Source organism: Aethina tumida, chromosome 3, assembly GCF_024364675.1.
Source record: "Aethina tumida isolate Nest 87 chromosome 3, icAetTumi1.1, whole genome shotgun sequence".
Taxonomy (NCBI): domain Eukaryota; kingdom Metazoa; phylum Arthropoda; class Insecta; order Coleoptera; family Nitidulidae; genus Aethina; species Aethina tumida.
This window is the reverse complement of record NC_065437.1, coordinates 1,951,881-1,979,839: the sequence shown is the minus strand read 5'-3', so window position 1 is coordinate 1,979,839 and position 27,959 is coordinate 1,951,881. Positions and strand designations below refer to the sequence as shown.

At 24.4% G+C, this 27,959-nt stretch overlaps 2 protein-coding genes across 5 annotated transcripts; one reads left to right on the top strand and one right to left on the bottom strand.

Moving 5' to 3' along the window:
* Window positions 1–763: 763 nt before the first annotated feature.
* On the top strand, window positions 764–26,663 carry LOC109599797 (coronin-2B). Of its 4 annotated transcripts, none has more exons than XM_020015829.2 (9): window positions 765–1,085; window positions 14,194–14,279; window positions 18,464–18,661; window positions 18,781–18,897; window positions 18,955–19,104; window positions 24,296–24,460; window positions 24,521–24,832; window positions 25,708–26,235; window positions 26,311–26,663. In XM_020015829.2, the coding sequence occupies exons 2-9, from the start codon at window positions 14,241–14,243 to the stop codon at window positions 26,437–26,439; spliced, it is 1,638 nt and encodes a 545-aa protein (XP_019871388.2). In that variant the 5' UTR covers window positions 765–1,085; window positions 14,194–14,240; the 3' UTR covers window positions 26,440–26,663. The 4 variants fall into 4 exon arrangements, with proteins under 4 accessions (XP_019871390.2, XP_019871388.2, XP_019871389.2 ...); XM_020015830.2 differs by lacking the exon at window positions 765–1,085 and adding an exon at window positions 14,001–14,132; XM_020015831.2 differs by lacking the exon at window positions 14,194–14,279 and having other exon boundaries at window positions 764–1,085.
* On the bottom strand, window positions 21,088–22,163 carry LOC109599798 (uncharacterized). The gene is made up of 6 exons (XM_020015833.2): window positions 21,769–22,163; window positions 21,671–21,700; window positions 21,551–21,613; window positions 21,467–21,499; window positions 21,384–21,416; window positions 21,088–21,327 (listed from the first exon to the last, which is right to left on the bottom strand). The coding sequence occupies exons 1-6, from the start codon at window positions 22,142–22,144 to the stop codon at window positions 21,281–21,283; spliced, it is 582 nt and encodes a 193-aa protein (XP_019871392.1). The 5' UTR covers window positions 22,145–22,163; the 3' UTR covers window positions 21,088–21,280.
* Window positions 26,664–27,959: the final 1,296 nt, after the last annotated feature.

Below are 27,959 nucleotides of genomic sequence, written 5' to 3'. Positions count from 1 at the left end.
GCCATCCAGTGTGGGCATTTGGTAAACCAAATTTTAGAGGTCTGAGACAATTTCGTCTCTGGTCGTTCCCGCTTACCACGTTCGGCACGAATCGGTTTCCGAATCGATACGCGACTAACACTGAATCTGTGTAAATATAGAAAATTATTGTTTCAATATAATTATATGATGTATGTATTATTAATACAACTACAATTATAAAATAAACAATGATGATAATATAATAAATAATAAATGTTTATTTAAAATAAATTATATAATTATGTTCAATGTAAAAATTGTTCTCTAAATTCTAAATTATTGTTAGGTATAATTTACTGATTAATTAACTTCTTTAAAAGTAGTACTTTTAGTATTAAGGTACTATTGTGTTTTATATTACTTTTATTTAATATTCTTAATAACAAATTACTATGCAAATATTATAAAATTAATATGTATATAAATTAACGATAAGGATATTAGTTAGTCTTAAAAGACAATTTGTATTAAGAAGAATTGATTAACAGAGAGATTACATTACAAATTTGTATTCAATTTTTCGTACTACTATAAGAAAAAACAAAACGCTTCGTGGATAATATAAACATGTGGAATGGCAGCCCCGTTCCGACTGAAAGTCTGGAACCGAACCGTGACGAGCCGAAAGGTGCCGAACGTGTCTAAGAACATAATCATTACACAGAAAGTTGATTAACCGAACGTCCACACTGGTGCCATCTATTTTAATTTAAATTAAAAATTGGGGTTGTACTAGTTGTGGTCAATTTACGTTGATTAATCGCGGTTAAAATGCGTCAAACAAACCGAAGACGGGAATTTTGAATAAAATTAGTGACGTCATCACAGCCACCATTCGGTATATCGAACCGGATCACAGAAGCGCAGAACTGTGAGCCGGACAAGAAGATTGACATTTGTTGCTGGTGAGGTCGAAATACTCGGTAACAACAACAAAACCGCCGCGTACGTTTACTATGAATATTGAAAAAGAGCACAACAAGGAGAACTTATCGCCCTTCAAGATTAACGAAAAAGTGGTCGTTTCGATCGACAACAGGTCCTGCACCAAGCCCAACACCCGGGTAAGGTTTACCATAGATTTGACCCTTTTTGTTTATCGTTTCTTGTTGAGTTGATAAAATTGTTTACGTGCGTTATTTTCTGTAATTTAATCATGTTTTTGCCTTGCACATTTATTGTGCGTATATGTTTCTAATTAGACTTTAATGTTATCACTTAAAATTTACATTTAATTAACGATTCAAGCCTTTTTCAACCACCCAGCTTCAAGTAGCTGTTATTAATAATTGTTATCTGGAAATTAATTAATTTAATTATGTACATAGGTTATCAATATTTACATTAACACCCGGTATAAATATTAAAATTGTATACCATAACAACAGATTGTCACAGGGTATGAATGTTTTTTAAATGTACTATTTGCATACAGTATAAAACATTTAATTGATTGGCCATTTAAATTAAATGACTTTGAGTTTGAATTAATTAAAATAAAGTGTATTGATGTTGTCCCATTTGTCTTTATATTCATTTTTCATAAACCAACATTTTTATCCAATTAGCTACATATTTATAACTAAATTACTGTTTAATAATTAGATATTAATTTTACTGGTTTAAAAAAATTGTTTAATGTATTTATTTAATATATTTTAATAATAAAAATCAAGGATATACTTTTTAAAACGTTTTTATTACGTTATTTTTAAATAATTATATTTATATTTTTAGAATATTATACATTTGAGGTCTGTAGAGATAAAATTGCTCAATTTAACTAAATAAATAACCAAAATTGGTGTGAAAAGAAGTATATTTTATATACTTACGTCAAACACAGCTATGAGTACAAATATTTGGCAATAATGATATATTTGGTTTAAAATTAATTAAAGAATATGCCAAATTTGGAATTATTACACGAAATACTACAAAGTAAAAATTAATTGATATGATGATTGATTCGTTCATTCAAATTGAATGATTTTGAATTAAAAAAATATATATATTTGTATTTTTTATATATTTATTATTATAATTGGTATATCTAATTAATTATCAATAACTTTGTTATTTTAAACGTAATATCCTCCATATTTTTTGAATTTTTAAATTCTAGATGTAATTGCCAATAAAGTGGATATATCATGTCCTATACTTAAATTCAATAGTTTTTGAGTTATTAATTTTTTTTCAAAAATTCTGACAGATCAGTGGTCTAATTAAAATGTCTTTAAAGCCGCTAATTATGATCCTGGAAAGTTCATTTCTTAGATACACGTTAAACAAGGATCGTCCTATAAGGAGCCATTATTAGTATTCCCAAATTTTATACAGGGTGTTCATATTTACCTTTAAATTTCATCAGTATATTTGTTAATTTCTATTAAAAACCCTATATATTTTTGGATTTTTAAATTCTACACGTAATTGTGAATAAACTGGATATAACATGTCCTATACTTAAATCCACTGGTTTTTGAGTTATTAATTTTTTCCAAAAATTCTGACAGTTAGTGATGTCTCTAAAACGACCAATTTTGATCCTGGATAGTTCATTTTCAACATATACGTTAACCAAAAATTGTTCTATAAGAAGCCATTATTAGAATCCCCAAATTATATACAGGGTGTTTATTATTTACGTTTAATTTTGTTCATCTTAAAACATCAGTAACTTTTCAAAGGAACACCATGTATGTTTTAGCATAATTAAATTTTGTATTGATATATCAATTGAAAAACTCTCCCAATACATTTTTTACTAAATTACTTTATTTAAACATAATTTAGAAAACTAAAGGATTTGATTATCTTGTTTAGTTTCTCATTATTATTCAAGCATTTTGATGAAGCATTTGCAAATTGATTACCAACATCCATATGTGTGTGTGTAGAAGTAAAATTTGGCGAATCATCCATTAGTCGCATCGAATGAGTAACGTAATTAAAAAAACTTTCATGTACCACATGTTGGAATTAAAAAAATGCAAATAGCTTTTATAAATATATCTAATCATGTTTATTAAGGTTAATGATATGTCATCATTGCTACCGTTGATTAGTCAACGTTTTCATTTTCAACTCTCGCCTGTTGTTCAGAAAAACTAGACAGACTATCTTTATAAGGACGCAATTAACAATGTTGGCTGTTTGTTTTTAGTCAAACTGGACTTTAACGTACGTCTCGCGTCAATTTCTATTCATAAAGTGTACAAAACTGTTATTTATACACACTGATGTGACAAAGGATTAATTTTCAAAAAGTTTCACCGTGCGAAACAATTCGATTATCTCATCATTGTCCGTTGAACTTCAGACGCCCCGAAATTCGTTTCGGGATGGTGAAAATTACGTAAAACGAAAGTAGAAAAATGATCGGACGAATGCAAATTGGGTGGAGCGGTGCGAAGCACCCACCGTCTATGAAATTGTCCGTTAACCGTGACGCTCTTACGTTTTAATTACCAAAGCCAGATGCTCTGTAATGGCACAACACTCGTATTACATGTCTAACGTTTCGTGATAACGAAAATGATAATTTTATTACTTTGTAATGGCACCAAAATAAATCAACTTGCTGTTGTATTATATAATTTATTTCTAATGGGATCTATTTTGGTTAATAATAAGGTGTAAAACTTTATGAGTTCTTGGTAGAATAAAAATCAAATCTACCTGTTATATTGTGTTGGTCTTTTAGCTGAATCGGTTCATTGTTAAACAAATTACACTCTTTAAAATCGTGCATGTTTATGAACCAAACCAATCGATTTAAGACGACCAGGTAATTAAAACTTTATTATTTAACAACAGGCGGTTCAACTTTAGACTAGACTCCTTTGTGAACTATTAAATATTTCAATTTTATGACGAATTTTCAGATTTTTCCTTTTCTGTTTGCTTTTATGTGAACGCTTATAAATTGAGTATGTGAAAAAGGTCGAAAACTATAAAAAATTGTGACCTTCTTAATACTGAAAGTTAAAGGAAAAAGTCTAAAACAATATTTAAATATACAAAAAATGTTTTGTTAATGTAATTTAAGTTTTTTTATTATATTTTGCTGAAGTGTATTTTACTTTAATGTTTACATGTTTAAACATGTAACTATATTCAATAAATTCATGAGAAAAATATTTGTTCTCATTTAATATATATTTTTAGTTCAACTTTTTATGCTTACTTTGATTGAACAGTAATTTATTTTATTTGTAATAAATCAGACATCAATATCCAAATAAGATATTCAGTAGAAAACATATTTGTCTTAGTTTAATTTACAGTTTTAGTTCAACATTTTATGATATTTTGTTCTAATTAAACTATTTTTACTTAAATGTTTATAAATTGTACATTTTTAAGCTCATTTTGATAAACAGTAATTTATTTTATTTGTAATAAATCAGACATCAATATCTAAATAAAAAATTCAGTAGAAAACATGTTTTTCCTAGTTTAATTTACAGTTTTAGTTCAACTTTTTATGATATTTTGCTCTAAATAAAGTATTTTTACTTAAATGTTTATAACTTGTAGATTTTTAAGCTCATTTTGATAAACAGTAATTTATTTTATTTGTAATAAATCAGACATCAATATCCAAATAAAAAAATCAGTAGAAAACATGTTTTTCCTAATTTAATTTACAGTTTTCGTTCAACTTTTTATGATATTTTGCTTTAATTAAAGTATTTTTACTTAAATGTTTATAACTTGTACATTTTTAAGCTCATTTTGATAATCAGTAATTTATTTTATTTGTAATAAATCAGACATCAATATCCAAATAAAAAATTCAGTAGAAAACATGTTTTTCCTAGTTTAATTTACAGTTTTAGTTCAACTTTTTATGATATTTTGCTCTAAATAAAGTATTTTTACTTAAATGTTTATAACTTGTAGATTTTTAAGCTCATTTTGATAAACAGTAATTTATTTTATTTGTAATAAATCAGACATCAATATCCAAATAAAAAAATCAGTAGAAAACATGTTTTTCCTAATTTAATTTACAGTTTTCGTTCAACTTTTTATGATATTTTGCTTTAATTAAAGTATTTTTACTTAAATGTTTATAACTTGTACATTTTTAAGCTCATTTTGATAAACAGTAATTTATTTTATTTGTAATAAATCAGACATCAATATCCAAATAAAAAAATCAGTAGAAAACATGTTTTTCCTAATTTAATTTACAGTTTTCGTTCAACTTTTTATGATATTTTGCTTTAATTAAAGTATTTTTACTTAAATGTTTATAACTTGTACATTTTTAAGCTCATTTTGATAAACAGTAATTTATTTTATTTGTAATAAATCAGACATCAATATCTAAATAAAAAATTCAGTAGAAAACATGTTTTTCCTAGTTTAATTTACAGTTTTAGTTCAACTTTTTCTGATATTTTGCTGTAAATAAAGTATTTTTACTTAAATGTTTATAATTTGTACATTTTTAAGCTCATTTTGATAAACAGTAATTTATTTTATTTGTAATAAATCAGACATCAATATCCAAATAAAAAAATCAGTAGAAAACATGTTTTTCCTAATTTAATTTACAGTTTTCGTTCAATTTTTTATGATATTTTGCTTTAATTAAAGTATTTTTACTTAAATGTTTATAACTTGTACATTTTTAAGCTCATTTTGATAAACAGTAATTTATTTTATTTGTAATAAATCAGACATCAGTATCCAAATTAAAAATTCAGTAGAAAACATGTTTTCCAGTTTAATTTACAGTTTTAGTTCAACTTTTTATGATATTTTGCTCTAAATAAAGTATTTTTATTTAAATGTTTATAACTTGTACATTTTTAAGCTCATTTTGATAAACAGTAATTTATTTTATTTGTAATAAATCAGACATCAATATCTAAATAAAAAATTCAGTAGAAAACATGTTTTTCCTAGTTTAATTTACAGTTTTAGTTCAACTTTTTATGATATTTTGCTCTAAATAAAGTATTGTTTCTTAAATGTTTATAACTTGTACATTTTTAAGCTCATTTTGATAAACAGTAATTTATTTTATTTGTAATAAATCAGACATCAATATCTAAATAAAAAATTCAGTAGAAAACATGTTTTTCCTAGTTTAATTTACAGTTTTAGTTCAACTTTTTATGATATTTTGCTCTAAATAAAGTATTTTTACTTAAATGTTTATAACTTGTACATTTTTAAGCTCATTTTGATAAACAGTAATTTATTTTATTTGTAATAAATCAGACATCAATATCTAAATAAAAAATTCAGTAGAGAACATGTTTTTCCTAGTTTAATTTACAGTTTTAGTTCAACTTTTTCTGATATTTTGCTGTAAATAAAGTATTTTTACTTAAATGTTTATAATTTGTACATTTTTAAGCTCATTTTGATAAACAGTAATTTATTTTATTTGTAATAAATCAGACATCAATATCCAAATAAAAAAATCAGTAGAAAACATGTTTTTCCTAATTTAATTTACAGTTTTCGTTCAATTTTTTATGATATTTTGCTTTAATTAAAGTATTTTTACTTAAATGTTTATAACTTGTACATTTTTAAGCTCATTTTGATAAACAGTAATTTATTTTATTTGTAATAAATCAGACATCAGTATCCAAATTAAAAATTCAGTAGAAAACATGTTTTCCAGTTTAATTTACAGTTTTAGTTCAACTTTTTATGATATTTTGCTCTAAATAAAGTATTTTTATTTAAATGTTTATAACTTGTACATTTTTAAGCTCATTTTGATAAACAGTAATTTATTTTATTTGTAATAAATCAGACATCAATATCTAAATAAAAAATTCAGTAGAAAACATGTTTTTCCTAGTTTAATTTACAGTTTTCGTTCAACCTTTTATGATATTTTGCTCTAAATAAAGTATTGTTTCTTAAATGTTTATAACTTGTACATTTTTAAGCTCATTTTGATAAACAGTAATTTATTTTATTTGTAATAAATCAGACATCAATATCTAAATAAAAAATTCAGTAGAAAACATGTTTTTCCTAGTTTAATTTACAGTTTTAGTTCAACTTTTTATGATATTTTGCTCTAAATAAAGTATTTTTACTTAAATGTTTATAACTTGTACATTTTTAAGCTCATTTTGATAAACAGTAATTTATTTTATTTGTAATAAATCAGACATCAATATCTAAATAAAAAATTCAGTAGAGAACATGTTTTTCCTAGTTTAATTTACAGTTTTAGTTCAACTTTTTCTGATATTTTGCTGTAAATAAAGTATTTTTACTTAAATGTTTATATTTTGTACATTTTTAAGCTCATTTTGATAAACAGTAATTTATTTTATTTGTAATAAATCAGACATCAATATCCAAATAAAAAAATCAGTAGAAAACATGTTTTTCCTAATTTAATTTACAGTTTTAGTTCAACTTTTTCTGATATTTTGCTGTAAATAAAGTATTTTTACTTAAATGTTTATAACTTGTACATTTTTAAGCTCATTTTGATAAACAGTAATTTATTTTATTTGTAATAAATCAGACATCAGTATCCAAATTAAAAATTCAGTAGAAAACATGTTTTCCAGTTTAATTTACAGTTTTAGTTCAACTTTTTATGATATTTTGCTCTAAATAAAGTATTTTTATTTAAATGTTTATAACTTGTACATTTTTAAGCTCATTTTGATAAACAGTAATTTATTTTATTTGTAATAAATCAGACATCAATATCTAAATAAAAAATTCAGTAGAAAACATGTTTTTCCTAGTTTAATTTACAGTTTTAGTTCAACTTTTTATGATATTTTGCTCTAAATAAAGTATTTTTACTTAAATGTTTATAACTTGTAGATTTTTAAGCTCATTTTGATAAACAGTAATTTATTTTATTTGTAATAAATCAGACATCAATATCCAAATAAAAAAATCAGTAGAAAACATGTTTTTCCTAATTTAATTTACAGTTTTCGTTCAACTTTTTATGATATTTTGCTTTAATTAAAGTATTTTTACTTAAATGTTTATAACTTGTACATTTTTAAGCTCATTTTGATAATCAGTAATTTATTTTATTTGTAATAAATCAGACATCAATATCCAAATAAAAAATTCAGTAGAAAACATGTTTTTCCTAGTTTAATTTACAGTTTTAGTTCAACTTTTTATGATATTTTGCTCTAAATAAAGTATTTTTACTTAAATGTTTATAACTTGTAGATTTTTAAGCTCATTTTGATAAACAGTAATTTATTTTATTTGTAATAAATCAGACATCAATATCCAAATAAAAAAATCAGTAGAAAACATGTTTTTCCTAATTTAATTTACAGTTTTCGTTCAACTTTTTATGATATTTTGCTTTAATTAAAGTATTTTTACTTAAATGTTTATAACTTGTACATTTTTAAGCTCATTTTGATAAACAGTAATTTATTTTATTTGTAATAAATCAGACATCAATATCCAAATAAAAAAATCAGTAGAAAACATGTTTTTCCTAATTTAATTTACAGTTTTCGTTCAACTTTTTATGATATTTTGCTTTAATTAAAGTATTTTTACTTAAATGTTTATAACTTGTACATTTTTAAGCTCATTTTGATAAACAGTAATTTATTTTATTTGTAATAAATCAGACATCAATATCTAAATAAAAAATTCAGTAGAAAACATGTTTTTCCTAGTTTAATTTACAGTTTTAGTTCAACTTTTTCTGATATTTTGCTGTAAATAAAGTATTTTTACTTAAATGTTTATAATTTGTACATTTTTAAGCTCATTTTGATAAACAGTAATTTATTTTATTTGTAATAAATCAGACATCAATATCCAAATAAAAAAATCAGTAGAAAACATGTTTTTCCTAATTTAATTTACAGTTTTCGTTCAATTTTTTATGATATTTTGCTTTAATTAAAGTATTTTTACTTAAATGTTTATAACTTGTACATTTTTAAGCTCATTTTGATAAACAGTAATTTATTTTATTTGTAATAAATCAGACATCAGTATCCAAATTAAAAATTCAGTAGAAAACATGTATTCCAGTTTAATTTACAGTTTTAGTTCAACTTTTTATGATATTTTGCTCTAAATAAAGTATTTTTATTTAAATGTTTATAACTTGTACATTTTTAAGCTCATTTTGATAAACAGTAATTTATTTTATTTGTAATAAATCAGACATCAATATCTAAATAAAAAATTCAGTAGAAAACATGTTTTTCCTAGTTTAATTTACAGTTTTAGTTCAACTTTTTATGATATTTTGCTCTAAATAAAGTATTGTTTCTTAAATGTTTATAACTTGTACATTTTTAAGCTCATTTTGATAAACAGTAATTTATTTTATTTGTAATAAATCAGACATCAATATCTAAATAAAAAATTCAGTAGAAAACATGTTTTTCCTAGTTTAATTTACAGTTTTAGTTCAACTTTTTATGATATTTTGCTCTAAATAAAGTATTTTTACTTAAATGTTTATAACTTGTACATTTTTAAGCTCATTTTGATAAACAGTAATTTATTTTATTTGTAATAAATCAGACATCAATATCTAAATAAAAAATTCAGTAGAGAACATGTTTTTCCTAGTTTAATTTACAGTTTTAGTTCAACTTTTTCTGATATTTTGCTGTAAATAAAGTATTTTTACTTAAATGTTTATAATTTGTACATTTTTAAGCTCATTTTGATAAACAGTAATTTATTTTATTTGTAATAAATCAGACATCAATATCCAAATAAAAAAATCAGTAGAAAACATGTTTTTCCTAATTTAATTTACAGTTTTCGTTCAATTTTTTATGATATTTTGCTTTAATTAAAGTATTTTTACTTAAATGTTTATAACTTGTACATTTTTAAGCTCATTTTGATAAACAGTAATTTATTTTATTTGTAATAAATCAGACATCAGTATCCAAATTAAAAATTCAGTAGAAAACATGTTTTCCAGTTTAATTTACAGTTTTAGTTCAACTTTTTATGATATTTTGCTCTAAATAAAGTATTTTTATTTAAATGTTTATAACTTGTACATTTTTAAGCTCATTTTGATAAACAGTAATTTATTTTATTTGTAATAAATCAGACATCAATATCTAAATAAAAAATTCAGTAGAAAACATGTTTTTCCTAGTTTAATTTACAGTTTTCGTTCAACTTTTTATGATATTTTGCTCTAAATAAAGTATTGTTTCTTAAATGTTTATAACTTGTACATTTTTAAGCTCATTTTGATAAACAGTAATTTATTTTATTTGTAATAAATCAGACATCAATATCTAAATAAAAAATTCAGTAGAAAACATGTTTTTCCTAGTTTAATTTACAGTTTTAGTTCAACTTTTTATGATATTTTGCTCTAAATAAAGTATTTTTACTTAAATGTTTATAACTTGTACATTTTTAAGCTCATTTTGATAAACAGTAATTTATTTTATTTGTAATAAATCAGACATCAATATCTAAATAAAAAATTCAGTAGAGAACATGTTTTTCCTAGTTTAATTTACAGTTTTAGTTCAACTTTTTCTGATATTTTGCTGTAAATAAAGTATTTTTACTTAAATGTTTATATTTTGTACATTTTTAAGCTCATTTTGATAAACAGTAATTTATTTTATTTGTAATAAATCAGACATCAATATCCAAATAAAAAAATCAGTAGAAAACATGTTTTTCCTAATTTAATTTACAGTTTTAGTTCAACTTTTTCTGATATTTTGCTGTAAATAAAGTATTTTTACTTAAATGTTTATAACTTGTACATTTTTAAGCTCATTTTGATAAACAGTAATTTATTTTATTTGTAATAAATCAGACATCAGTATCCAAATTAAAAATTCAGTAGAAAACATGTTTTCCAGTTTAATTTACAGTTTTAGTTCAACTTTTTATGATATTTTGCTCTAAATAAAGTATTTTTATTTAAATGTTTATAACTTGTACATTTTTAAGCTCATTTTGATAAACAGTAATTTATTTTATTTGTAATAAATCAGACATCAATATCCAAATAAAAAAATCAGTAGAAAACATGTTTTTCCTAATTTAATTTACAGTTTTAGTTCAACTTTTTCTGATATTTTGCTGTAAATAAAGTATTTTTACTTAAATGTTTATATTTTGTACATTTTTAAGCTCATTTTGATAAACAGTAATTTATTTTATTTGTAATAAATCAGACATCAGTATACAAATAAAAAAATCACTAGAAATCATGTTTTTCCTAGTTTAATTTACAGTTTTAGTTCAACTTTTTCTGATATTTTGCTGTAAATAAAGTATTTTTACTTAAATGTTTATAACTTATACATTTTTAAGCTTATTTTGATAAACAGTCATTTAAATAATATAAAATAAATCTTGTTTTGTTTGAACAAAAAGTCGAAAAACTTTCTTGTAACCACACATAGCATTTTTAGTTTCAGTCAACCATTTTCCGATTCACTTGGCGACAATAGAAAACCACATGAGTACACACAGACACACACGCAACATTTGCATTTATTAGCAACAATTATGAATGGAACCCACCGACCGACATGGTTTAGTGAAGCCGTCAAATATTAAAATTTATTGTTGTTTGGCGTAATAGAAACATGCGGGGTAATTGACTTCTTAAACTTCTATGTGTTGATGTAATTTCACTTTCTTTTCCATTATTCATTTTTATACTGGTACATTATATATATATTTTTTTTTTTCATTTTAATATTAACATGTATCATTAACATTCTAATGCGATTTCTACAACACCGCACAATAAAATCACATTTTCATTAATAAATTGTTTTTTAAATCCTTTGGAAAAAATTCCCAGCTCAGTTTTTATTGGATGCAAACGACAAAAAAAAGGTTTCAACGCTTGACATATGTTATTATTATAATTTGTCTTATTAATTATTTATAAGAAAGAGTAAATTAATATGTTTTTGTTTATTATTCACAACAAAATTACATGATGTTTCCATTCTTGAAAAAATGTGATAATAATAAATTTCTAGCGTTTCAAAAATATTTAGTTTTTAAGCTGTTGAATTTATATTTTTATAAATAATAATAATCCAAAAATGTTGATGTATTTATAAAAATTGAACAATAAAAATAAATTAAACGAAGAAAAACAAGTTTTCTATTGAAATTTCTAATCAGGTATTGATGCCTGATTTATTACAAATAAAATAAATGACTGTTGGTTAAAATTAGTTTAAAATATAGAAGTTATAAACGTTTAAGTAAAAAATATTTTATTTACAGCAAAATATAAAAATCAAAAATTGAACTAAAACTATAAATTAAAATAGGAAAAACATTTTTTCTACTGAATTTATTAACTGGGTATTGATGCCTGATTAATTACAAATAAAATAATAGATTGTTGATGAAAATCAGTTTAAAAATGTTGAAGTTATGAACGTTTAAGTAAAATATTTTATTTACAGAAAAATATAATCAAAAATTGAGCTAAATCTATAAATTAAACTAGGAAAAACTTTTTTCTACTTAATTTATTAACTGGATATTGATGTCGGGTTAATTAGAAATAAAATAATTGATTGTTAATGAAAATCAGTTTAAAAATGTTGAAGTTGTAAACGATTAAGTAAAAATACTTTATTTACAGCAAAATATAATCAAAAATTGAATTAAAACTATAAATTAAACTAGGAAAAACATTTTTTCTGTTGAATTTATTAACTGGGTATTGATGCCTGGTTAATTACAAATAAAATAATTGATTGTTGAAGAAAATCAGTTTAAAAATGTAGAAGTTATAAACATTTAAGTAAAAATACTTTATTTACAGCAAAATATAATCAAAAACTGAACTAAAACTAAAAATTAAACTAGGAAAAACATTTTTTCTACTGAATTTATTAACTGGGTATTGATGCCTGATTAATTACAAATAAAATAATTGATTGTTGATGAAAATCAGTTGAAAATGTTGAAGTTGTAAACGATTAAGTAAAAATACTTTATTTACAGCAAAATATAATCAAAAACTGAACTAAAACTAAAAATTAAACTAGGAAAAACATTTTTTCTACTGAATTTATTAACTGGGTATTGATGTCAGGTTAATTACAAATAAAATAATTGATTGTTGATTAAAATCAGTTTAAAAATGTAAAAGTTACAAACGTTTAAATAAAAATACTCTATTTACAGCAAAATATAATCAAAAATTGAACTAAAACTATAAATTAAAGTAGGAAAAACATTTTTTCTGCTGAATTTATTAACTGGGTATTAATGCCTAAAATAATTGATTGATGATGATGAAAATCAGTTGAAAAATGTAGAAGTTATAAACGTTTAAAATATTTTATTTGTAGCATAATATAAAAAATTGAACTTAATCTATGAATTAGTCTGATTTGTTACAAATAAAATAATAGATTGTTTATCAAAATTAATTTGAAAATGTGGAAGTAAAAATATTTTATATTAATATTTATTTCTATTACATGACTTTTAATTTCACTTTTTACTTTACTTTTTGACTTTATTTATGTTACATTTTAATCTATTTTTTACGTTACCTTTTCTTTATTTTTTATTCTATTTTATACTTTTACTTAATTTTTTTCTATACGTTTATTTTACTTTTGTCTATTACTTTTTCTCTCTTTTTATTTTACTTTTTATTTAATTTTTTACTTTAATTTACTCTACTTTTTTACATTTTACTTTGTTTTTCACTTTACCATTGACTCAATTTCTTACTCTATTTAATTTTAATTCATCCCCTGTACATTAAAAAAATACCTGAGACATCAGCAATTCGCATGAACTCCCCCGTTAACGAACGGTCGCCCCCCCGAACATGCCACCACCACCACCACCCGACGTCGGGCCTCGGCGGTGGCAAAATCGGGAAACGACCTGTTCCCTAATTGCACCTCACGTCTAGCTCACTCTAGTCACCATCTGCCCATGCGGTCCGCCAGTACCGTACGCCTAACACAAACAATTTCTATTCGAAAGCTGAGAGAGAAAGGGATGCGTCTCAGTTAATCGGGGGGATACTTTTACGTTTCTATCCATACTTAGATCGCGTGTGCCACGGTCCAGCTTTAGAGTGAACCTTTTTGGATACTTCAGTTGCTTTTTATGTTAGTTTTAGTTCATCACTTAGTTTTAGTATTAGCTTTATTTATTTTGGTTTCGTTGCAGAATTGATGTCTGTTGCATGAAGTTATTGTTTCCACACTCAGGCACAAATGGTCTACAACAAGTTCAACGCCATGACCAACAACCAGGTAAGACTTGCCGGCGAAATAGGACTATTTCCAGCCCAGTTTGTCGGGATCGTTGAACCTCGGGGTTCAATTAACCAACTCGGACCCATTTTCCTCCTCGAGACTCGCGAAAACATCCGTTAGCTTTGCCCACATCGCTTCGGTTGTAATGTAATTGCCTCAATTTAGTCGGTTTTAATCGTCGCTGCGGCTCCGCAGCCTCGGGTGGCTTAAGGTAAACAATTTAACGATTAACATAACGTCCCTGAAACTGTGAATTGTGAGTCAGAGTACGTCGTGCATGTGTGAAAATCCCCCCACACGTCCTTTTAACAACTTAGCTGTGGTACCACTCAAGTTGAGGCGAATTAGGCAACCGTTCAGCTAAGATAAGATAAAAACTAAAAAAAAAACAAAATAGTGCTGCACCTGAACTTGTGAAGTGATGTGTCGGTGTGAAGTGTGAAGCAATGTCTGGGACGAAGGTAACGTCGACACCTTTGCTGCTGTTGTTGTTAAACAAAGCTTGATTTGTTGATTTTTGGTGCCTCATAATGGCAGTGATGTCATCTAATTTAATTCGCACCCAGGCAAAACGATTATTATTATTATTAATATTATTATTAAATTCGCCATAAAAAGTTTCTACAAATCATTTATTTAATTCACGTCGTTTAAGTTAAGACTCTTTCTTTCACACAATCAGGTCGGTTCTTCTCACTTTCTTTCCTGCACATCGGTGTGGTTAAAACGTCGTTTTTGTTTACAAGTTAATTTCTATTTAATTGTAATTGGAGTTGAATGTTGTTAAATGTGGATGTTTACTTTATTTAAATTAGTGTCGTTTAGATAGATATACTAATGAGGCATTATGTAACTTTTGAGTGTTTTTACTGTTGTGAATTTAAAATGCCACCTAAGTAAAGTTTAGTTTAATATTAATGTAAATAACAATTAAAATCCCATTCTTTTCCATAATTTGCTTCGAATATTCATGTTTATGGTGTTATAAATAAATTCAATGATATGCTGATTTAAATATTTAATTTTTCATCCATTTAATAATTATTCAAATATTTATAATAAACTTATTATTAACTGACAATCTGAATATTTTAAAGGTTGAGGCTTTCGTGACCATTGTTTCTAAATATTTAATTTATTTTATTCAACTAAAAATATATTCGAATATTTTAGTTTGTTAGTAATTCGAATTATTCGAATATTTATAATACAAAACTAAAAAAATTAAGTAGACCGTTAATATATTTAAATTTTTAATTTTTTATTCATTTAAAAGACATATTCGAATATTTTAGTGTTCTAATTATTCGGATTATTCAAATATTCATAATACAAAACTAATAAAATTAAGTAGACAATTAATATATTTAAATTTTTGATTTTTTTATTCATTTAAAAGACATATTCGAATATTTTAGTGTTCTAATAATTCAAATTATTCAAATATTCATAATACATAACTAAAAAAATTAAGTAGACAATTAATATATTTAAATTTTTGATTTTTTATTCATTTAAAAGACATATTCGAATATTTTAGTGTTCTAATAATTCAAATTATTCAAATATTCATAATACAAAACTAAAAAAATTAAGTAAACAATTAATATATTTAAATTTTTGATTTTTTATTCATTTAAAAGACATTTTCGAATATTTTAGTGTTCTAATAAAATTAAAAAAATTAAGGAAGCACTTAATATATTTATATTTTTGATATTTTATTCACTTAAAAGACATATTCGAATATATTAGTGTTCTAATAATTCGAATTATTCATATATTCATAATACAAAACTAAAAAAAATAAGGAAACACTTAATATATTTATATTTTTGATTTTTTAATCATTTAAAAGACATATTCGAATATTTTAGTGTTCTAATAATTCGAATTATTCAAATATTCATAATACAAAACTAAAAAAATTAAGGAAGCACTTAATGTATTTAAATTTTTGATTTTTTATTCATTTAAAAGACATATTCGAATATTTTAGTGTTCTAATAATTCGAATTATTCAAATATTCATAATACAAAACTAAAAAAATTAAGGAAGCACTTAATGTATTTAAATTGTTTATTTTTTATTCATTTAAAAGACATATTCGAATATTTTAGTGTTCTAATAATTCGAATTATTCAAATATTCATAATACAAAACTAAAAAAAATTAAGGAAACACTTAATATATTTAAATTTTTGATTTTTTATTCATTTAAAAGACGTATTCGAATATTTTAGTGTTCTAATAAAACTAAAAAAATTAAGGAAGCACTTAATTTATTTATATTTTTGATATTTTATTCACTTAAAAGACATATTCGAATATATTAGGGTTCTAATAATTCGACTTATTCAAATATTCATAATACAAAACTAAAAAAAAATAAGGAAACACTTAATATATTTATATTTTTGATTTTTTATTCATTTAAAAGACATATTCGAATATTTTAGTGTTCTAATAATTCGAATTATTCAAATATTCATAATACAAAACTAAAAAAAATTAAGTAGACAATTAATATATTTAAATTTTTGATTTTTTATTCATTTAAAAGACATTCGAATATTTTAGTGTTCTAATTATTCGAATTATTCAAGTATTCATAATACAAAACTAAAAAAATTAAGGAAGCACTTAATATATTTAAATTTTTGATTTTTTATTCATTTAAAGGACATATTCGAATATTTTAGTGTTCTAATAATTTGAATTATTCACATATTCATAATACAAAACTAAAAAAATTAAGGAAATACTTAATATATTTAAATTTTTGATTTTTTATTTTTTTAAAAAATATATACGAATAGTTCAGTGTTCTTATAATTCGAATTAATAATAATATGGTTATTAAAAGGATTATTTATGTGAATATTCTAATAAATTTCAAATATTCGAATAATAAAATACAAAAATATTTCAATTTTTAAAAATTTTTATTTTACTGAAGAGACTATTCAATTTTTTAATGATCAAATATGAATATTACAAAAGATATTTTGTGTGAATATTCTAAATAATTTCAATTTTTTAAAATTTTTTATTCACCGAAGAGTTTATTTGAATAATTCATTAATTAATTTATTCGAATTATCCAAAATATGAATATTTAAAGGGTTATTTATGTGAAAGTCCCAATAAATTTCAAATATTCGAATAATAAAATAGGAAAATATTTCATTTTTTAAAAATTTTCATTCACTGAAAAGTTTATTCAATTTTTAGTGATCATATATGAATATTACAAGAGTTATTTATATGAATATTCTAAATAATTTCAAATATTCGAATAATAGAATACGAAAATATTTCAATTTTCAAAAATTTTTATTCACCGAAAAGTTTATTCAATTTTTTAGTGATCAAATATGAATATTACAAGAGTTATTTATGTGAATATTCTGAATAATTTCAAATATTCGAATAATAGAATACGAAAATATTTCAATTTTTATTCAATTACTCAATTTATTTGTGATCAAATATGAATATTACAAGATTTATTCATATGAATATTCGAATAATTTTTCAGATATCTGAACAATTGAATATTTAAATAATTTAATTTATGAATTTTATACTGTTATTTAAGTATTAATGTCTCAAAAGTTATTTTTATTCATATTCGAATAAATATTCAAATAATTGAATTTATAAATATATCACTTTTTGAATTTTATTCTTTTATTCATGTATTAATATAGTTTCAAAAGCTATTCATATGAATATTCGAATGAATTTCGAATTTTATACTGATATTCAAGTGTTAATAGTTCAAAAGGTTATTTTTATGAATATTCGAATAAATATTCAAATAATTAAATGTATAAATAATTCAATTTTTGAAAGTTATTCTCTTACTCATGTGACAATATAATTTTAAAAGTTAATCATTGATGAATATTCGAATAATTATTCAGATATTCGAATAATTGAATATTTAAATAATTTGATTTATGAATTTTATACAGTTATTCAAGTATTAACATGGTTTTAAAAGTTATTTATACGAATATTCGAATAAATATTTGGATATTCGAATAATTGAACATCAATTTTCAATTTTTGAATTTTATATCCCCCTTAGTTTTAAAAGATATACGGACTTTACTAACAATAACTGATAAAACAGTTGTCACTTGTTTTATTAACCAAAAATTGTTGATTTCAGTTATGGTTCCGTGGCGTGAGAAGTTCGAAGTTCCGGCACGTCTATGGCGACCCGGCCCGCCGCGAGAAGTGCTACGACAACCTGCAGATCACGAAGAACGCGCACGACTCCCAGTTCTGCGCCGTCAACCCGAAGTTCGTGGCCATCGTCACGGAGGTGGCGGGCGGCGGCGCCTTCGTCGTCATCCCCATCCATTGTGTAAGTACGATCGTCGACGACGAGAAAGTGTAGCTCTAAAGCTAAAAGAAAGTGCTAATTATCCAATTATGATGGTTGTTACTTTGCACGTAATTAACGGACGGATTTGCGTTTTGCAGACCGGAAGGCTGGACTTCAACGCCAACAGGGTGACCGGCCACACCGGACCCATACTGGACATCAAGTGGAACCCGTTCAACGACAACGTTATCGCTTCCTGTTCCGACGATTGCACCGTAAGAGTGGCTCCTTATCTTATCTTGTTTTGTTTGACTCACGCAAACTGTTTACAGATAAAGCTGTGGCACATTCCGGACGAGGGTCTGTCGATGCATCTGACCGATTGGTTGGTCGAGTTGCAGGGACACAAGAGGAGGGTCGCTTACATCGAGTGGCATCCCACCGCCGAGAATATTTTGTTCAGTGCCGGGTTTGATCATTTGGTAAGATTGAAATCGAAGATGTTAAGTAGGTCACTCATGTTTGAGTCTTGTTTAAGTACTTACTTTCAAGAGAAACTGGAAATTACTGGAAGATCTGCTTAGAAATTATTCAATTTAAGAAGAAATCTGCAGATTAGTCAGTAATAAAATACCACACATTTTTTATTATTATTCAAGATAAATTTATTTATTATAATTTCAAGTCGAAGTTAACATGTTTTTACGAGTTTTTGAATTTTTTCCTTGATATTACAAGTACAATAAATATAAATTTTCATCAAAAATCATCAAAATTTAGGGATTTAATTAAAAAAAAATTGTCCACCATTTTGAAAATTTCAAATATTTTGAAAATTAAGGGAATTAAAATAAATAAAATTATCTTTTTTATGAGAAAATTGTTCAAATCGTTGGTAAAAATAAAACTCTATACTTCTAACAACAAAAACACATGAAAAATTTAGTCCACCATTTTGAAAATTTCAAATATTTTGAAAATTAAGGGATTTAAAATAAATAAAATTATCTTTTTTATGAGAAAATTGTTCAAATCGTCGGTAAAATAAAAATCTGTACTTCTAACAACAAAATCACATGAAAAATTTTGTCCACCATTTTGAAAATTTCAAATAATTTGAAAATTAAGGGAATTAAAATGAATGAAATTATCCTTTTTATGAGAAAATTGTTCAAATCGTTGGTAAAAATAAAAATGTATACTTCTAACAACAAAAACACATAAAAAATTTTGTCCACCATTTTGAAAATTTCAAATATTTTGAAAATTAAAAGAATTAAAATGAATAAAATTAATTTTTTTATAAGAAAATTGTTCAAATCGTTGGTAAAAATAAAAATCTGTACTTCTAACAACAAAAAACATGAAAAATTTTGTCCACCATTTTGAAAATTTCAAATAATTTGAAAGTTAAGGGAATTAAAGTAAATAAAATTATCTTTTTTATGAGAAAATTGTCCAAATAGTTGGTAAAAATAAAAATCTATACTTCTAACAATAAAAACACATGAAAAATTTTGTCCACCATTTTGAAAATTTCAAATATTTTGAAAATTAAAAGAATTAAAATAAATGAAATTATCCTTTTTATGAGAAAATTGTTCAAATCGTTGGTAAAAATAAAAATATGTACTTCTAACAACAAAAACACATAAAAAATTTTGTCCACCATTTTGAAAATTTCAAATATTTTGAAAATTAAAAGAATTAAAATGAATAAAATTAATTTTTTTATAAGAAAATTGTTCAAATCGTTGGTAAAAATAAAAATCTGTACTTCTAACAACAAAAAACATGAAAAATTTTGTCCACCATTTTGAAAATTTTAAATAATTTGAAAGTTAAGGGAATTAAAGTAAATAAAATTATCTTTTTTATGAGAAAATTGTCCAAATAGTTGGTAAAAATAAAAATCTATACTTCTAACAATAAAAACACATGAAAAATTTTGTCCCCCATTTTGAAAATTTCAAATATTTTGAAAATTAAAAGAATTAAAATAAATGAAATTATCCTTTTTATGAGAAAATTGTTCAAATTGTTGGTAAAAATAAAAATGTGTACTTCTAACAACAAAAACACATAAAAAATTTTGTCCACCATATTGAAAATTTGAAATATTTTCAAAATTAAGGAAATTAAAACAAATAAGATAGTTAAAAATAAAAATTTAAACTTCTAACAAACAAAAATTGACAAAATTTTCTATTTTTATGAAAAATTGTGTCCACCTTTTTAAGAATTTTATACATTTTGAAATTTAAACACATTAAAAGAAATTAAAATGAACTTTTTTATAAGAAAACTGTTCGAATTATAATTTAAAATAAAAATTTAAACATCTAACAAACAAAAATCATCAAAATTTTCTATTTTTATGAAAAATTTTGTCCACCTTTTTAAAAATTTTATATATTTTGAAAATTAATGGCATTAAAATTAATTAAAATTATCCTATATTGATATTGAAAATGATATTTTGTCAATAAAAATTCAAATAGTTACAATTTAATAAGATAAATTATACCCAATAAATATTTAGCATATATTATTAAATGTAACTGTAAATCAACATCTCTAGAGGAAATCCAACAAAACTCGTTACGGTTTCATAAAATTTTACTATTCATATTCGTCTTTACATAAAACATTGCCAAACTATCCAACGTATTGTCCCGAGAAAAGATTATACCATGCGTTACATCCTAAAACATTTTAAATCGCATTACGTTCTAAATTTAGATACTTATCATACTATTACCTCCCGACTGGCAAATTGGTTGGGCACCACAACCTAAAATTGTCAACATTAATTAATTTATTTAACTATAAAAGGGTATTTACCTCGAAATTGGCAGCCAGTTTGAACCCCACAACCTGAAGATTAAGTTATTACATCAAAATTTATTAAAAGTAATAAAAATTTACCTCCAGTTTGACATGGTGGTGGTTGTACTGGTGGTGGTGGTGGTGGTGGAGGTGGTGCATAAACTGATATAAAAAAATAAGTAATTAAATCAGTTTTATTTGGTTATTTATGTAATTTACCTATTGGAATTTGTGGGTAAGGCTGTTGCTCTAAAAACAAGATCATTTTACTCACTTAAACCCCCAAAAAATATATATAAATAACAACAATAAATTACCTGGAACATGAACTGGATACGTATAAGGTATGGGATAATAAGGAGTAACAGAACTGCTGTTTCTATGTACTGGAATTATTTGAATATTGTTAATTAACGACGTATTAACACTGACAGGATTGTGGATAATGTTCTCATTGTTTATAGTATTAGTTATGGTTAAATTAGCATTAAAATCCAAGTTAGCACTCTTGCTATTTTCCACAACTACAGGTTCACTTTGAACCACACTAACTGGTTCTTCCTGACAGTCACAACAATTGTCTTCGCACCTTGAACAAGATTTACAAGGGCTGTTACAATTATTAAAGCACCTGGCTTGTATGTGTACGTTCAAATAACAATAAATTGTTATTAGTATTAAAATTCGGGTCATCTGGAACAAAATTAATGTCATTAAACTGAACTGAATCTCAAAATGAAGACATAAGTTAAGAAAGTTTACTTATACTTGACCTATTTTTAACAAAATTAGTTTAAAAATGTTAAAATTGAGTATTTAAATTTTTTATATACATCTTTTGTTCTTCTTTCTTAACTTTTACTGTTGTTTTTAAATACAGTTTCATTTTTATTGACTTACAGTAAATGTTAGTAACACACACTTCAACTGACAAATTATTACAACGTCAGGTTTTCCCTAAATTTGTTTTTATATGTAATTTTCATTGACCCACGATAAAGTATTACCAAACCATCAATTTGGATTATTGGGTCATCCAAATATAAATTTCTTAATCGTCTTATTTGGTTTATTTTGGTGATTTTTATTGATTTTCGGTGATTAATAATACTTAATTATTTAAAAAGAATGGGTATATCAAGTTTTAAATATGTATAAAATTTTGTAAGAAAAGTAATATATAAATTTTAATACTATATTCACTAAAGTTTAAATATATTGAATAAAAACACTAAATTAAGCATGTTTTAAAATAAATTTAATATTATATAAGATTTTTCATTATTCAGTCAAAATTTGAAATCTAATTTTTAATTTTTCAGTCAAAAATTGGAATGTGAAAGACTGAAAAATTGATTAATCCTTAAAAATTTCAATAAAATAATCTTTAAATTTTAATGATATTAAGTAAAAAAAAATAAATTAAGCGTGTTTTAAAATAAATTTAATATTCTGTAAGATTTTTCGTTATTCAGCCAAAGTTTGAAAGCTAATTCTTAATTTTCCTGTCAAAATTGGAACGTAAAAGACTGAAAAATTGATTAAACCTTAAAAATTTCAATAAAATAATCTTTAAATTTTAATATTAAGTAAAAAAATTAAATTAAGCGTGTTTTAAAATAAATTTAATATTCTGTAAGATTTTTCGTTATTCAGCCAAAGTCTGTAAGCTAATTCTTAATTTTTCAGTCAAAAATTGGAATGTAAAAGACTGAAAAATTGATTAAACCTTAAAAATTTCAGTAAAATATTCTTTAAATTTTAATGATTTTAAGTAAAAAACTAAATTAAGCGTGTTTTAAAATAAATTTAATAATCTGTAAGATTTTTCATTATTTAACCAAAGTCTGAAAGCTAATTCTTAATTTTTCAGTCAAAATTGGAATGTAAAAGACTAAAAAATTGATTAAATCTTAAAAATTTCAGTAAAATATTCTTTAAATTTTAATGATTTTAAGTAAAAAACTAAATTAAGCGTGTTTTAAAATAAATTTAATAATCTGTAAGATTTTTCATTATTTAACCAAAGTCTGAAAGCTAATTCTTAATTTTTCAGTCAAAATTGAAATGTAAAAGACTGAAAAATTGATTAAATCTTAAAAATTTCAATAAAATATTCTTTAAATTTTAATGATATTAAGTAAAAAATTAAATTAAGCGTGTTTTAAAATAAATTTAATAATCTGTAAGATTTTTCATTATTTAGCCAAAGTCTGAAAGCTAATTTTTAATTTTTCAGTCAAAATTGGGAAGTAAAAGACTGAAAAATTGATTAAACCTTAAAAATTCCAGTAAAATATTCTTTAAATTTTAATGATTTTAAGTAAAAAACTAAATTAAGCGTGTTTTAAAATAAATTTAATAATCTGTAAGATTTTTCATTATTTAACCAAAGTCTGAAAGCTAATTCTTAATTTTTCAGTCAAAATTGAAATGTAAAAGACTGAAAAATTGATTAAATCTTAAAAATTTCAATAAAATATTCTTTAAATTTTAATGATTTTAAGTAAAAAAACTAAATTAAGCGTGTTTTAAAGTAAATTTAATATTCTGTAAGTTTTTTCATTATTCATCCAAAATCTGAAAGCAAATTTTTAATTTTTCAGTCAAAATTGGGATGTAAAAGACTGAAAACTTGATAAAACCTTAAAAATTTCAATAAAGTATTCACTGAATTTTAACAAAATTAAGTAAAAAACTAAATCAAGCAATTTTTCAACAAATTAAAAGGTTGTTGTAAGAAAAAAATATATAAATTAAGCGTGTTTTAGTGAAAATATAATTCTGTAGAAACTAATGGGTCGTTCAAAGACAAATTTTTTAATGGTATGATTTTGATTGTAGGTTATCGTTTGGGACATCGAAAAAGGTGAGGCACTGAACGTGATCGACTGTCACAGAGACGCCATCCATTCCATGTCGTTGAACAGAGACGGAAGCCTAATTGCCACCACATGCAAAGATAAGAAGCTGAGGGTTATCGAACCAAGAACCGGAATCGTCAAATCTGTAAGACAACAATCATTAATCACTTAATCATCGACCTAATTTTAATTAATAATCTTTTAGGAGGGAATATGTCACTCCGGCTCGAAAGCCAGCAAGGTGGTGTTCCTGGGATCCACCGGCAAGCTGTTGACCACCGGTTTCTCGAGGCACTCCGACCGCCAGTACTCGGTGTGGGACCAAAACGATCTGTCGAAAGCTTTGTTCACCGACACGATCGACAGCTCGTCCGGCATTGTGTTCCCGTTCTACGATCCGGACACGAACATCGTTTTCTTGGCTGGCAAAGGCGACGGCAACATCCGGTACTACGAGATCACGGACGAGGCGCCCTACATACACTTCCTCAACCAGTTCCTGTCCGGGAATCCCCAGGTAAAATAACTTACATCGAAGGCTGATTTTTTCAATAAAATATTCACTAACTTTTTAATGATTTCAAGTAAAAATTAAATTGACCATGTTTTAAATAATATTTAAAGTAATTTATGATAATTTCTAATATTTTAGACAAAGTTAAAACTGAAAATATTTGAAAAATTCAAATATTTTATAATGCCGAGTAAAAATTGAAAAAAAAATATAAGTTAGAATAAAATATTCACTAAATTTCAATGATTAAACATTTTTTGAATTAAATTTAAGATTTTGTATGTAAATTTCTCATTTTTTAGCCAAAATTTGGAAGAAAATAAATGAAAATGTCAAATATTTTATAATGACAAGCAAAAATTGAAAGAAATATACGAGTTAAAATAAAATATTCACTAAATTTTAATGATTTTATAAGAAAAAAGGCAAATTTAAACATTTTTTGAATTAAATTTGAGATTTTGTATGTAAATTTCTCATTTTTTAGCCAAAATTGGGAAGAATATAATTGAAAATATCAAATATTTTATAATGACAAGCAAAAATTGAAAAAATATACAAGTTAAAATAAAATATTCACTAAATTTTAATGATATTATCAGTAAAAAAGCTAAATTAAGTATTTTTTTAATTAAATTTGATATATTGTAAGTAAATTTCTCATGTTTTTGCCAAAATTGGGAAGTAAATAATTGAAAATGTCAAATAATTTATAATGACACGTAAAAATAATATAAATTACACAAATTAAAATAAAATATTGTCACATCTGTAACTTATTGGGGGTTGGGGACTAGCTCAGATAAACAACCATTATCGAATTAATACAATTTTATTCATATTACATATAGACACATTACAATTATTTTGTGTTTAAGAGGGGACTGGGTTGGATGCCGAAACGCGGCCTCAACACGTCGCAGTGCGAGATATTCCGCTTCTACAAGCTGCACGCCATCAAAGGCATATGCGAACCCATCAGCATGATCGTGCCCCGCAAGAGCGACCAGTTCCACGAGGACCTGTACCCGGACACGGCGGCCGCCCGGCCCGCCCTGTCCGCCCAGGAGTGGATCAAAGGCGCCAACGCCATGCCCGTCATGGTGTCGATGCGAACCGGCGAGAACAAGCTCAACATCCCGCTGCTGAAGCAGCGCAACTTCAAGCCGGCTGAGCAGCCGTCCATCGACAACAACAAGCGGAAGTTCCAGTTCCTGTCGACGGAGACCATACCGGACTACAGGCCGAAGGACATGATCAACGAGAAGAGCCAGAAGACGTCCACCAATCAAAGTACAAAGTTCCAGCAGCTGCAGCAACGCTTCAGTCAGTTCGAGGCCAACAACAAGGAGTCCAGCCCCTTAATCAAGGACCATATCACCGACAATAACCTAACGGAGAGTGACGTAAGTTAATTAATCAATTAATTAATTAATTAAACGTATTAATTGTCTATTAATTGATTCCCCGGTTGGTTACAGCTGAGACTCACCAACGAGCTACAATCGGACGAAATCAGGAAACTCAAGAAACAGCTGGCCAACAGTGAGAAGCGGGTTAAGGAGCTGGAGGAGCAGGTGCGCAAGCTCACCCTAATGCTGGGAAAGTAACCCCCCCTCAACTAGTGCTTTAATATGTCACCTATTCCCGTTCCTTGTTAATTTATCTGTATTTGTATTTATATGTTTGTCATGTTAAATTTGTTTGTTTTATCGGAACGGACACTTATTGAATTGAATTCTTCACTGTACATTTTATTAATTAGTGTTAATTTACGTAAATGTAACATTTACAGTTTTATTTTTCATGTGATAATACATTTAAATTAGTTTTATTTATAGTGTTTAGTTTTAATTTAGGTTTAATTTGTTCGAATTGATTATATATAAAAGAGTTTTTGCTACTCAAGTATATTTTTGCAGCAGATTTAGTATTTTTGGATATTGGTGTTAGCTTTTATAAGAAATATATTTTGCTATATCTAGATCAAGCCTTTTGAATGTAACGCACATGCATGTATATTCTAATTTTACAACTCTTTAAGTGCGTGTTCTCAATTAATTTTAAGTACATTCAAAAAAAATCATTTTATGGTACAAAATTAATGTTGCTCAGTTTCAATAATATAATTAATTGACAGGTTTAGTAAATGTAGCTTTGTTTTTTTTTGTATTGTTCTTAACATAAATTCATATGTTAAAACTTTAATTTGTTAATTTGTTAAGTCACTAATTTATTTGTTTATAAGTTTCTAGTGATTCCCAGTTATTCTTATAATTGTTTCTTTTTAAAAGGCACAAACAGTATTATAAAATTAGAATTAAGTAAATATTTACGTATGTTGTTGTACCTTTTATATGTTGTTTATATGCTTTTGTAATTCAATTGCTTTTACTATTCAACTACAAAATAAATAAATAAATATATAGTAAATTTTGTTTTATTTCACCCCTATTTAAATATTATTATTTTATCATTAGCTAAGTGGGATAAAGGATAACAAAAACGCAATAATTTTAAGTGATTTAATTTATTCTTATTACTTTCTTCTATAAAATCATTGGTGGGATACCAACAAGATAAATTAAGTATTTTTTAATTAAATTTAAAATTCTGTATGTAAATTTCTCATTTTTTAACCAAAACTGGAAAGTAAGTAATTGAAAATTACAAATATTTTATAATAACAAGTAAAAATTGAAAAAATTATACAAGTTAAAATAAAATATTCACTAAATTTTAATGATTTTATAAGAAAAAAGGCAAAATTAAACATTTTTTGAATTAAATTTGAGATTTTGTATCTAAATTTCTCAATTTTTTAGCCAAAATTGGGAAGAAAATAATTGAAAATTTCAAATATTTTATAATGATAAGCAAAAATTGAAATAAATATGCAAGTTAAAATAAAATATTCACTAAATTTTAGTGATCTTATAAGAAAATAGGCAAAATTAAACATTTTTTGAATTAAATTTAAGATTTTGTATGTAAATTTCTCATTTTTTAGCCAAAATTGAGAAGAAAATTATTAAAAATGTCAAATATTTTATAATGACAAGCAAAAATTGAAAAAAAATATACAAGTTATAATAAAATATTCATTAAATTTTAGTGATATTATAAGAAA